The 13820-nt window shown below is 52.3% G+C and overlaps 1 protein-coding gene across 1 annotated transcript; it reads left to right on the top strand.

Annotated features, from left to right (window-relative positions):
- Positions 1-2520: 2520 nt before the first annotated feature.
- On the top strand, positions 2521-3699 carry LOC136498099 (uncharacterized). The gene is made up of 2 exons (XM_066494040.1): positions 2521-2754; positions 2854-3699. The coding sequence occupies exons 1-2, from the start codon at positions 2639-2641 to the stop codon at positions 3302-3304; spliced, it is 567 nt and encodes a 188-aa protein (XP_066350137.1). The 5' UTR covers positions 2521-2638; the 3' UTR covers positions 3305-3699.
- The last annotated feature ends 10121 nt before the right edge of the window (positions 3700-13820 follow it).

Raw genomic sequence — 13820 nt, 5'->3', positions numbered from 1 at the left:
CTTCCACGTAAACAAAATGTTAAGCTGTATCTATATAAGCTAGCTCAGATGGTATTGTTGGGTATAAATAAGACGTAGGAGTTTGTGTGATTCGTACGCTCGGAATCTCTCGGGCTCTAATGCCTGAGGCCCAGTTACACACATTCTCTGTTATTTTAATTGTGGGCTGGGCACCTAGTCTGTCTTCCTCTTCCATGCGAATGTCTTCTGTTCTGTCTGCCCCATTATAAAATGGGCTGGAGTTGGTTCGTTTTCAAAACCCACCAGAGAACTGGGCTTTGTTGCCATCACTATTCCTTCCCTCTCGTAGTTGGGTTAGAATCATCCGGTGGCCCAGTCGACATGCTTCTGGTGAGAACGGGGAAAATGCGGCCGCCGGCCAGTGGCCCACTGGTGGTCACCAAGTATTTATTTCCGCGCAGGTCACCCAACCATCAGTCATCACCCACCGGAGCCGCTTCCATTTCAACTTCACACGTCTGCTTCCCTGGGTCATACTTTTTCAGTCAATGAATAGTATTTTTTTTCTCATAATAAATTAATCAATAGTACTTTCAGTTATATCTTATCAGTTAAGCGAATATGACGTATATGACATATACAGATATACTTTTGCTTTCAAATCTCAACAAAACGAATATCATGTTTTCTAGAGCGTTGGGGTCGGCAGCTAGAGTTGTCAAGTTCAACAGCGTTGGTACCGTACAAGCACAAAAACATTAACGTCAATTTCACTAAAAATTTATTTGGCCCGCAGCACACACCAGTCAAGTTGGCATTTTGATTAAAGATGACAACGGAACCCGATCCCCGAATCCCCGTGGAGAATTCCCCTACTAGAGGACGGGGATGGTAATAAATTCATCTCCACGGGAATTTAAACGGTAGAAACTTGCTCCTCGTCGGGGCTGACGGGACGGGGATGCTAGCACGTCCCCCGTCCCCGTTCCCCATATCCCCGCCCCGCTAACAAAGGAACAGGCGCGACCCAGAAGAGAAGGCCCGTCTAAAGGCCCAGACGACTTGATATATATATCGTGACTAACCCTAATCCTATCCCTTCGTTCATTCCTCCCGGTAGTAGCCGCCAACACAGCGGCGCCAGCCTCCGCTGCTCCGTCTCTTGCCTCGCCTCTCCCCTCCACTCCACTCTACCTTCCACACACGGCACACCTCCGTGGCCCCTTACTGCTTGGCCGTTGTGCGCGCCGGGGCATGGCAGAGCATGGAATCTGATAGTCGGAGCCGCCGGGCTTGCCACCGAGCTGGAGCCTGCTCTTGCTATGCTGCACGTTCCAAGGAGAGAACTACGGAAGTTGGTGGCTCAAATCCGGCCAAAAACCAGCAAGCAATAGGGATGTGTCTCCACTATGCTCTTCCGATTCCTTGCTCCATTTCTTTAATCCCTTGCTGTACCTGCTGCTAACACATGGTCTGTTGAGTGTGTTACTAGATCCATCTGTAAGAGCAATGATGTATGTATAACGATGCTCCTACCGTCTAGATTTGTGTGCTGCTAGATCCATTTGTGAGTTCGATTATGTATGTAAGACGTGTTGGAATGGTTTCGCTTTTGTGTTGGAAGCTATTGGAATTTTATGGTGTTCAATTTGTTCTGCTCCTGCACTTTTCTTGGCTATACTCTTCCATGGGCTATGGCTGTGTCGGGGATGTGATCCCCGCTCGGGGACGGGGATGGGGCGAACTCAAGCCCTGATGGTGTTAACGGGGACTGAGAATTTTGGTCCCCGTAGGGACGGGATGGGGAGTAAAGATGGCAACGGCTCCCGATACCCGACGGATATTTGATTCATTAGGGGACGAGAATGGGATCATATCTTTACCCGCGGATATCTAAATGAACAAAAATCCATCCTCGACGGGTACAGCGGATACGGGAACGTTCCCTGTTTACCCGTCCCCGTTACCTGTTGGGGAACCCGACTATTTGAGCTGTCATGTGAGTATTAGGCCCAAAGAAGCTCAACATAGGTATTTTGGCCCAAATCTGAACAATCATATATATAGTTTATGTGTTATAGGAACCCTAGTTTAATTTTTTCTCACCATCTCCACCAGCAGCACAAGCACGCCTGCCTCACGAGCGCTCGTGCCCCTCGCTTTCTCAGTTCGGTCTCTCTGCCACCTTTGCTCGTCCTCCTCGCAACCTCGCTCCTTCTCCTCGGCATACTCCGACACTTATACCCGGGTGAAAAAGAAACGTCTCCGATTGTAAAGCTGCGACCTCAAGTGTCCTTGTTTATCGGGTATGCAGTACCCGTCGGGTATTTGTTACCCGACCGATGCCCAACGTGTACGGGGATGGACAAGAATCTATATTCGAGACAGTTAACGGAAACAGAAACGGGATGAATTCTCCGTAGCAGAAAAGAGAATGTTTCGACGATACCCGATAAGTACACCCCGTTGTCATCCTTAATGGAGAGCCATCCTCGACGGGAAATTCCCCGTTGCCATCTTTAATGCAAGGTGACGACGCAATCAGTGGGCACGGGATGCAGTGACGGCTTCAGCTGGGTAATCGCGGCAAATTACTGGATTGCCCCCACGTCCATCTCACCTCCAAGTCCATCCATCCAAGAAGAAGAAGCGAGAAAGGGGCCGCTAGCTAGGAGAGATGCCGCCGCCGCCTCCGTCTTGCCCCGCCGCGCCTCCTCGACCCGACAACCTCATGCCTGATTTGTCCACGGCACCGCCGAGGATCGACGCCGCTGCAGATCCTTCTCCCTCCAGGTACTTCCGCCGCACCGCTCACCTCCCTGATTTTTTTTTACCCAATTGGGGCTCACCGTGCAATGACCTGACTTGATTCTCCGTTGATGTGCATCCAAGCGAACCGCAAGGGACTCCGCCACGCTCCGCCGATCGGGAATCGTCGACCGAGTGCTCAGCGCCTGAAGACAGCAGCGATGACTTCGTCCTCGACTCCGGCGCCGCCGTGCACGCCACGGCCCGCGCGGATCTGCTCTCCGATCCAAAGCCACCCGACGAAGGGACCATTGTGCGCACGCGCGTCGGCGGAATCCTGCCGGTCCTCGCCGTGGGCTGCGTACGAAGGCCGCGGTTCATGGTGCCCCAAGTCCATCACGCCCGTCAACTCAAGAACGGGTGCACTGCCGTCATCTCCGTGCGCCAGCTCGCGCGGCAGGGCCTCGTCATCACCTTCGGCAGCGACTCTTGTAGCGTCAAGGAACAGAGCACCGGTGCGCTCGTCGGGGAGGGGCGACTCAGGGAAGAGGACGGCTTCTACCATCTCGGCTACCTCAGGGTCCCTCAAAGCTGAGGCCTTTCTATTGGTGTCATCAGAAACCGGAAGAAATCTGGGGTTTTTGCCATGGCGCTAGCTTATCCGAGAGACGTCCAGCGATGGGAGAAGGTGCAGCACCAGACGCCGTCCTCAATCTCAGAAACGTCTGCTGCTATATTTGCTTTCTTGCTCGGATGGTGTGTTCATCCAGTATCTGAGAAAATAAAATAAATAAGAAAATACAGATGCTGGTATGTTGCACTGCTATGCTGTATCAATATTAGTTGCTTGTTCACCTGTATTCATATTTGTCAGTGTTAGGGAACCCCTTTGCAAACATACGGTTTGGTTTGTATCGGCGTTCATTATCTTAGGAGCTGACTAGTATAAGTTAAATTCTCGTGACTGATAATCTAATTCCCTTTGCTCTAGATGACTGTTTACGCTTGGCATTGTATAATCCTGAATACCATGTATTCAGCTGCCTCATACAAAAAGTTATGCTATGTGGTGAGAGTTAGTCTTCAGTTTGTTTTACTGTGCCATCAATCATTAATCTCAGGCATGGTAAATGTCACATATTGCGTTGGATAAAGCGTTGGCACATCTGTGCTATCGGAGTAGGATGTGTGAAGTATTTTCTGGAATATGTCCTGTCCTGCACTGCATCCACATTTTACCATGTATTTCTCTTACATGTAGAATTAACAAACATGTTTGCCACTTGCTAGTACTGCAATATCCTTTTATATCTTTTTACTTTGAGATCTGTTGTGTGCTTGATGAAAGATTTGCAACGGCTTCACTGTTGCCTTTTTCATTCTGATTTTAAACATTGGGTAACACAAGACCCCTGCTGCGTATCGATGAAGGTGTCCAACAACAGCCGTTTCCTCGTGCACCACAGCTCCTGGTCACAGTAGCACATCTCCGACAAGCCACGCGGAGCACGGGAGTGTATGTTCATGCCTGTGTACAGGGTCCACCGAACCCTGTCAGGTGTGAGCTGGTCCAACGCAGCGACGTACGCATTGTACGTGCCTCTACCCGTGCCTGTTGCCCACCTCGGCTGCAAAGAACAAACTTGGTCAACAATGAAAGTAGAATTGGAACATAAGTGAGCAAATAGTATAGATAAAATACTTACGTCGCGAGACACCCAGAGTGCGCCCATCGTCGGGGCATCGAGCTCGTTGGGCACACCAACCTCGTCGACAGCGTAGTGGAGATCCTCGTACGGCTCGTACGAGGCAAGGGTCGGCCTCCCGATATCGAACCGCTCGAACGACCATAACATCACCAACAACGGACAACCAGCCAACATACTTGTCCTAGTCCTGCGAGTGCAAGCGTCGCACAAAGCCCGGTACGTAGCCGCAAGCACCGCTGATCCCCAACTGTACTGCGGAATCGCCTCAAGTGGTGAGTACGCTATCTGCACCGCGTAGTGGACGAAGTGCTTGTCGACGGTGTCGTGGTGAGAACTGGTGAAGACTACCCAGCCGAACAGCCACAGCAGGTAAGCCTCCAAGTGTCGCTGGACCCTCCACTTGTCCTCGTCCTCCGTGAGCCTCTCGGCACAGAACTGAGACAACCACGCCTTCAAAGGGCCGTGGCGGCCGTGGAAGCCGAACTGCTCATCCTCTCCGTCCCCCGGCTGCAACACGCCCTGAAAACGGTGCAAGACTTGCTCCTCCCAATCCACTGGCACTACTATAGGGCCAACAGGGGCACCGGCAAGAGGTAGACCGAACAACATGGCGATGTCAGTCACGGTGACCTCACCTATAGGTAGGTGGAACGTGTGCGTCTCCGGTCTCCAGCGGTCAACCCAAGCAGAGAGGAGTGCACGGTCGATCGAAAAACGCGAACTCCTGTGCCAGTGTCACTCAACTAGGCGTGCGAATGGAAGTAAACCAGCAGCACATAGCCTGTTTTAAAGAAAGAATATTAATTACCGAATTTCAACATGAAAGGCACAAACGTACAAGGTACAAAATACACATACCGTGGAACCCAGTGCTGGTCAAGTATCCACAACTTGTCGTGGGTACGAAGATGGAGGGCTGGTGGAAGCTGCCCATCCTGCAAGTTGGAGCGATGCCTCTGGTTGACAACGGGGTCGATGAGCTCCATGCCCGCCATCCTACAAAACCAAGTCATGTTTCAAAATACAATAACATATGAATAAGTAATGCGAATTTAGTTGGAAACTCATAACAGTACATACAATGCTACGCGCTAGGGCCTTGTTGAGTGGCCTGCCTCGAGTTGCGTTTTGGAATATGCCGCACTTCCGTTCCATCTGGTAGCCTATTTGTGGGATACACATCATAATTTTTCTTGAGATGATTTCCACCATAAGCGAGGCAGAAGGGATGCTTGTCTGAAGCCTCGGAAGCATCCATGTCATTCCTAATACGTCGACTCTTGCAACGTCCCTTTGTGTCCACCCTTTGTTCTGCATTAGGAGACCAATAACGGTCCGAGTCATTAACTGCCTTAGTGAAATCAGCAACGGCCCTCCAACCTCGAAGCTCACCACACCATGTGTTAAATACTGCTTCCTTTTTGAAATAATCAGACACAAAAGTCATAGGAATGTTGGCTTTTCCACATGCAGCAAGCACATGGGAGCATGGAATATGGTAGAACTTGGGCTTGTTGCATGTGCACTCACACTTGTTAACCTCTGGCCATAACTGACACTCCATAGTTATATCGCTTGGACCAGTGCCAAGTCCGCCCTTGTCACATAGCATGACTTCGTACACAAGGTCCTGGTTGCCAACAGGAAACACCCTATGCAGGGACCCTTTGGCACTCTTCTCTTTGCAGAAATCTTCCAAGAATATGTCATCTGTGGATTCTGAATGACAGCCGCTGCCGCTTAACAACGCTCTCGCAGATACAACATTGTGCCCCTCAGGATACCCTCCACAATTGCAACCAAAGGAAGCGAACGTGTAACTTTGAGCACCCAGTTGTAAACCTCAGCTAGATTTGTTGTCATTATGTCGTAGCGTGCACCATAGGTATCATGCAACAACGACCACTTCTTGACGGGCTCCTCTTTAATCCAATATGAGAAGCACTTTAAAGACCTACCCCCCTTACGTCGGTGAGTCTTGCTTCTAGCCTCATTAGGATCGGGAGTAAGGCCTTGCGGCTCCTCCTCTCATGCCACAACAGGTTGATGATGCACTTCATTCATGTGGCTTGTGGTCAGCTCGTCTAACCTTTGCCAAAGGAAATCGAATTCTTTCTCTGGTTCTGCTTGCATAGCCTTTTGAACAGGTCCATCAGGAGCTTGCTCTTGAACTGCTTGTAGAAATTACTACCTAGATGCCTCATGCACCAGCGACTTGTATATCTGGCCATTGGACCTCTGGATCCCTACCGTTCTTCAATTTATCCACTGCATTCAATAAACCTACATTACAATCATGCAGGACACAAGCATTCTCCCTATCTTCCATGAGAGCTCGTTTAATCAACTTTAGGAACCACAACCAGCTGTCGCTATTCTCTGATTCAACTAGGGCGAAAGCAATAGGCACAACCTGGTTATTGCCGTCAACCCCTATGGCTATTAGCAACATACCTCTATACTGTCCAGTCAAGAAAGTGCCATCCACACAGAGCAGAGGTCGGCAATGCTTGAAGGCCTGTATCATGCACCCCAGAGACCAAAAAGCTCATTTCAGGACACGGTCTCCTTCCCTGTTGATGTAGTCATCAATATCAATTATAGTCCTAGGGTTTCTGGCTTGAATGGTTGCAGAAGAGTTGGCAGGTGGTGATATGAGTCCTTGTAATTACCGAACCTCTTCTCGAAGGCCAGCCGTTTTGCTCTCCAAGACATGTCATAAGACATCTCATAGCCATATCTGTTCTGAATAGCAAGCATTATCCGAAATGGAGACATGCCAACTTTTTCAACTATCTCGCCATACATTACATTGGCCACGAATTCCGCTATCATGTTCTTATGCTTCATCAACGTTGTCTGCAGCAAGCAACTATGTGGTTGAACAATAGTGGTGATGAAGTTGGTCTCCGTATGTGGCATATGACCATGAACATGCCAAGTACAACCTTCGGTCACACACTTAACGTCCCACATCGTGGGGTTAGAAATAACCACCTTGAACTACTTCTTTTCAGAAAAAGCCCACCGCCAAACTATGTGCTGCAGATGAACCTTGTCATGAAACATCTGGCCTTGTCTGACCTTGATCCTTGAATACTCCCATGATGAATGATGAGCATCATTGACCGTCATGCAATATGGTGCTATGTGAGCCCAATCCTCAGGGATATCGATCTCGTCGTCAAAGCTCCAACCCGCAAATTCATCCACAAAGGTATGGTGCTCTGCATCGTCAGACTCTATCTGTTCCACAATTACTTTGTCCTCCTCAGCTTGGTCAGCTTCCATATAAGGACCATACTCTTCCGCTTCTCCATCCTCTATCGAGTTCTGAATCGCCTGATCATCGCAAACATAGGTATGCTCAGCATTTGCGGCCTCTAAATTGTCCTCTGCTGCACCTATGTTGCTACTCTCACCCTGCATGCCACCATCCAGGAACTCAACAAGCATGATGTTGCAATAACGACGCTCCAATGCCTTAGACATGAGAAAATGCCACTTGTTGGGGACCTAACACCAGGGTACCCTAGGAGGTGGAACCAATAACCATCAAACGTTAAAAACTTCTGGACGGACAAGGGCACCGCTACGTTTCTTGCCCGAGTGACGGGAGTTTGGTTCCACCTCGCCCGATGTCTTTGGGCCAGCTCCACCTCGCCCAAGGGTTTAGGGATAGACTCCGCCTCGCCCGACCCCCGAGGGCCAGGCTCGGTCTCGCCCGAGGGATAAGGGCCAGCTCCACCTCGCTCGAGAGCTTAGGGATTGACTCCGCCTCGCCCGACCCCCGAGGGATGGGCTCGGTCTCGCCCAGGGGATAAGGACTGGACTCCACCTCGCCTAACATCCGAGGACGAACCTCGCCTCACTCGATGTCCAAGGACTGGTTTCGTCTTGCCTGACAATCTCTCCCCGTTCCCTCATGATGGTAGGTGCAGGGTAGGACAAGACATTCGGGTCAACCACGGCTTCAAGGACCATACCCTGCGCCTCGGTAGGAAAAGTACTACCAGGGAACGACGGGATGGGCGCTCTAGACCCTCCTGGACATAGTAGAGTCTGAAAAGTGTTGCGGGTGCGTGCTCTTCACCCTATAGAGTTGTAGGCGCCGCCTTCGGCTCTGGGACACGGAACTCGACGTAGATATGCGACAACCACTACGGTCCAGGAAAGGACTCGCGTCCTCCACAAATGACGGATATGCGGTCACCATGTTATGATCACAGGGGAGTGGCGTCTGCTTCTCGGCCCCTCGGGTCCACCAGATCGGAGAGCTCGCTTCATCCTTTGGACGCCCTCTCCAATCGGAAGACCTTGCCCATAGTGCTACTCTAGACCCCGACCCTACGTTCCTCCGACAGAGACTCATAGGAACCAGAAGGCGTGCGGAGCAAGGCTGGGCAAGGCTCATAAGTCAAAACCACTGTATCAGAGTCCATACCCTACACGGGGAAATACTCTATAGCCATCCTAACATTCTATAGTGGCATCGACAGTATTGTAGGCGCTTATCATCCTTTCGCACCCACCGGAATGGACAACAAGGCTTGGTAGACGTGAACAACAAAGCTAGGTAGCATACACACCCTAGACCTCTCACTTGTAAAGCCGTCCCCTTCATCTATATAAGGGGATCCGCTTCCTCCAACAAGGGGACCGACTTTGAACAACACACAACACACACAGTCAAGCTGCTACCAAGCTCTTGGCATCCTTTCAACCCTTCCATCAGAGACTTGGGACCAGTCCCTCTCTCGATCGTTTGTACCCCCTACTATGAACTATTTTTTGGTGCTAATAATATGAGCAGCAACAGACTAGACGTAGGGACATTCGACCCGAACCAGTATAAATCTTGTGTCCTTTAGCGCACCATCTGGGCCTAACGTGCATTACTATAAATTTACTTGCTGGTGCTTGTACGAAACACCGACAGTTGGCGTGCCAGGTAGGGGCCTTTGCGCGTTCCAAATCAGGCCTCGGATGGCCACCCACGTAATCAGCTGGGTCCCAGGCACACATGTGCGTTTCGGTGACCTAGATTTCATTGTCACACTAGGAGGAGAGCTGGCGCTGGCCCACACGGCCGTGCAGTCTCTCCCTTCCATCAGCCTCAGCCACTGGAGGCTTGAGGGCTAGCCTGGCGACTCCCTTGGACCCCAGTTATCTAGGGAGGCCCCGCGCTGCATCACCCTCTCTCCGGAAGGCCCTATACAGAGCGCCCTAATAGCGTTTCCATTCGGTCTCCACAATGCCGCGGTGACCGTTGGCCACCTTCTGGCACTATGCATGGTTCAGCCTCCCACGGACAGCGAGTTCCATGGGGACAATTGAACATGATACGGAGACTCTCCATAGGCTCCTCATGGAGGAGCCAAGATCGTTCTCTAGCTCTGACTCTAGTAGGGGGAGCCATCACCCTTCCCGGGAATGCTTCATGGCGCAAACCCCTGAGGGGCACGTCAAAAGCATCTCTAGGGAAGAGGCTACCCCGACAAGCAACCCTGACGGCAGGTCCGGGGGGAGGCAGCAGCCCCATCTCGGTTAAGGATGGAGCAACTGAGAGCCCACAAGCTGGAGATCGATGAGGCTAGACAAGGGCTCGTCTAGGAGTACGTGGACATCAATCGTGAGATCGAACGCCGCAAAAGCGGTGGGCACGCCCATGCCACGGCCTGCACCGTACACCAAAGGATCCTCACCGATGACGGGACCCTTCCTCACTTCGCTCGGGTGAGCCAAAACATCGCCGCAGCGATAGCCTTGCTACATGGCCTTCCAGAGGCCGCGACGTCCGAGGATCGCCGCGCCCATCAAGAAATTCGCACATTGCTCGAGCGTGCAGCGGCGCAGCAGGCAGAAAGCTCGTTGTCCCGATGACGCGAGCCCGACGCCAGCCAGCGCACACCCTCGGTGTGCCCCACCAAGGACGCGTCCGATCACTTGACACCGCCAGGCGGCAGGCAACCCTCCGCCGTAACGGTACATCAACGTCTCGGCCACGACTGTGACATGCGTAGCACCATCGATGCCCACAGGCGCGCCCCCGGTGACGCAGGAGAGGCGGCCCACCGTGGCTACCATCCTCGATGTGGCGGACGCTCTGACAGCGGTGAGGACCGAATCCCGAGCCCTAGCCTGCCAGGCCCTCAGGCCTTCGGCCGACACATCCTCAACGCTGCGTTCCCACTAAGGTACCGACCGCCAACCAACATCCCTAAATATTCTAGGGAAACAAACCCCGGGCTTTGGCTCGAAGACTATCGGCTTGCATGTTAGGCCGGTGGTGCGAGTGATGACGATTTCATTATTCGCAATCTCCCACTATTCTTTGTCGATTCGACACGTGCATGGTTGGAGCACCTACCGTCCAATGCCATTCAAAGTTGGGCGGATCTGACGGAGATCTTCATGGGGAACTTCTAGGACACGTACAAATGCCCCGGAAACCCATGGGACCTCAAGAACTGCCGCCAGAAGGCCGATGAAACCCTCCGCGGGTACATCCGGTGCTTCTCCCAACAGTGCAACGAGCTCCCTAACGTCGCCGACGCCGATGTGATAGGAGCTTTCCTATCGGGACAACCTGTGAGTCTTTGGTTCACAAGCTAGGGCGAAGGGGCCCGCGGACTACCAAGGAGCTCCTGGACATTGCCACCAGCCACGCCTCAGTGGAGGAGGCCGTTGGAGCCATCTTCGACCGCTCCAACGGCAAGGCGAGGCGAGACGAGGATGCCAGCAAGGGTTCCTCCAACTGTCCCGCCAAAAGAAAAAACAAGAAGCAACAGCGAGACAGCTCGCTCGTGGTCGCCGCCGACCGCAAGGGTGGTCGGAAGCCTGCGGAGGGTGCTCCGAACCACTTTGAGAAAATGCTCGAGGGGCCATGCCCAAACCATGCTTTCCTAGCCAAGCATCTATACAAGGATTGCGGCCTCATGTGCAAATACTTGTCTGGGGGCCTCAACAAAGGGGACCAGGGGAAGGAACCTGCCCCTACCACAGATGACATAGAGGAGAAGGACGATGCCTTCCTGACGCCGAACGATGCCCTCATGATTTTTGGAGGATCAGTGGCCTATGACTCCAAACACCGCTAGAAGGTCGCACGCCACGAGGTCTATACGGCCGTACCGGCCACACCCGCCTTTCTCCGGTGGTCAGAATCCACCATAACCTTCGACCAGACCGACCATCCGGATACCATCCCACACCCGAGAAGGTACCCACTGGTTGTCGATCCGATCATCGGCCCAAAGCGACTCACGAAAGTACTGATGGACGGAGGCAGCGGCGTCAACATCATGTACACCAAGACACTCGATGAGATGGGCATCGACCAAACGAACCTCCGCCCCATCCGAGCGCCCTTCCATGGCGTCGTACCTGGCAGACAGGCCGTACCGCTAGGGCAGATCGATCTGCCCATCACTTTCGGGGACCAGTCCAATTACAGGACTGAGACCCTAACCTTCGGCATGGTAGGGTTCCCCGGAACCTTCCACGCCATCCTCGGACGTCCATGTTACATGAAGTTCATGGCTATCCCCAACTATACATACCTCAAGATGAAGATGCCGGGTCCCCGCGGGGTCATCACCATCGGCACCTCCTTTCATCGCGCCTACGAGTGCGAAGTCGAATGCTACGGCCATGCCTCAGCAGTCGTCTCCTCCGAAGAGCTCGCCACCCTTAGGGAGGAGGTCGTTGAAGAAACACCCGACGCAAAGAGGTCATTCGGATCGTTCGAATCGGCGGAAGGGTCCAAGGAGGTCCTCGTGGACCCCAGCAGCTCCGAGCGCAAAAAAGTCCGCATCGGAACCGTGTTCTCCTCCAAATAGGAAATCACGCTCATCAACTTCCTCCGCGATAATAAAGACATCTTTGCATGGAAACCCTTGGATATGCCAGGTATCCCGAGGGAGGTCACCGAGCATACCCTGAAAATCCTCCTAGGCTCCAAGCCGATGAAGCAACTGCCTGCGCCGCTTCGACGTGGAAAAACGCAGGGCCATCGGTGAAGAGATAGCAAAACTATTGGCTGCTGGGTTCATCAGGGAAGTCACCACCCAGAGTGATTAGCAAATCCTGTTCTTGTGCGAAAGAAAAGCGGGAAATGGAGGATGTGTGTCGATTACATGGGCCTCAACAAGGCATGCCCGAAGGACCCATTTCCTTTGCCACGAATAGACCAAATAGTCGATTCCACCTCAGGGTGCTGAAACCCTATGCTTCCTTGACGCATACTCCGGCTACCACCAGATCGCGATGAAAGAGTCCGACCAGCTCGCGACATCTTTTATCACCCCCTTCGGATCGTTCTGCTACATTTCAATGCCATTTGGTCTAAAGAACGTAGGGGCAACTTACCAGCATTGTATGCTCAACTGCTTCGGGGACCTCATCGGGCGGACCGTTGAGGCCTACATCGACGACATCGTAATTAAGTCCAAATGGGCTGACCACCTTGTCGCTGACCTTGAATGAACCTTTGCGAAACTCCAGGCAAACGACATCAAACTCAATCCTGAAAAATGTGTTTTTGGGGTTCCGAGGGGCATGCTGCTCGGCTTCATTGTCTCCGAGCGCGGCATCGAAGCCAACCCAGAGAAGATATCAGCCATCACAAGGATGGGCCCGATCCAAAACATAAAGGGGGTTCAGCGGATCATAGGGTGCCTTGTCCGCCCTCAGCCGATTCATTTCGTGCCTCGGTGAATGAGGACTCCCCCTTTATTGACTCCTAAAGAAGTCCTGACCGCTTCGAGTGGATAGCTGAGGCTTAGGAGGTGCTTGACATGGTTAAGCAATTTCTAACTAAACCCTCGGTCCTAGTCCCTCCAAGCAATGGAGAATCCCTCCTCCTATACATAGCGGCCACCGCGCAAGTGGTTTGTGCCGCCTTGGTAGTAGAGCGGGAAGAAGAGGGGCATGCCTTCAAGGTGCAGCGCCCTGTATATTTCATCAGCGAGGTATTATCCAACACCAAAACCCACTACTCCCAAATCCAGAAACTCCTCTACACCATCCTCATCACCAAAAGGAAGCTACGCCACTACTTCGAGTCACACCCTGTGATAGTCATGACGTCATCCCCCCTCGGTGAGGTCGTCCATAGCCAGGACGCTATAGGAAGAACCACAAAGTGGGCACTTGAGCTGATGGATTAGGGCATTACTTATGCCTCCCGAATGGTGATCAAATCCTAGGTGCTGGCCAACTTTATCGCGGAGTGGACCAAAGTCTAGATGCCACCAGGAGTCATCGATCAAGAGTATTGGACAATGTACTTTGACGGATCACTGATGAAAAAGGACGCCGGTACAGGGCTAGTCTTTGTATCACCCCTCGGGGTCCACATGAGGTACATGGTTCAGCTCCATTTTCCCTCATCAAACAATA

The sequence above is a fragment of the Miscanthus floridulus genome, chromosome 12, assembly GCF_019320115.1.
Source record: "Miscanthus floridulus cultivar M001 chromosome 12, ASM1932011v1, whole genome shotgun sequence".
NCBI classification, from domain to species: domain Eukaryota; kingdom Viridiplantae; phylum Streptophyta; class Magnoliopsida; order Poales; family Poaceae; genus Miscanthus; species Miscanthus floridulus.
This window is presented reverse-complemented; position numbering and strand designations above follow the sequence as displayed.

Excerpts from the sequence above, each read along its gene's own strand:
- LOC136498099 (XM_066494040.1), top strand. The coding sequence starts at position 2,639 with ATGCCGCCGCCGCCTCCGTCTTGCCCCGCCGCGCCTCCTCGACCCGAC. Across the intron at positions 2,755-2,853 it reads GCAGATCCTTCTCCCTCCAG|CGAACCGCAAGGGACTCCGC; the intron begins GTACTTCCGCCG and ends TGTGCATCCAAG.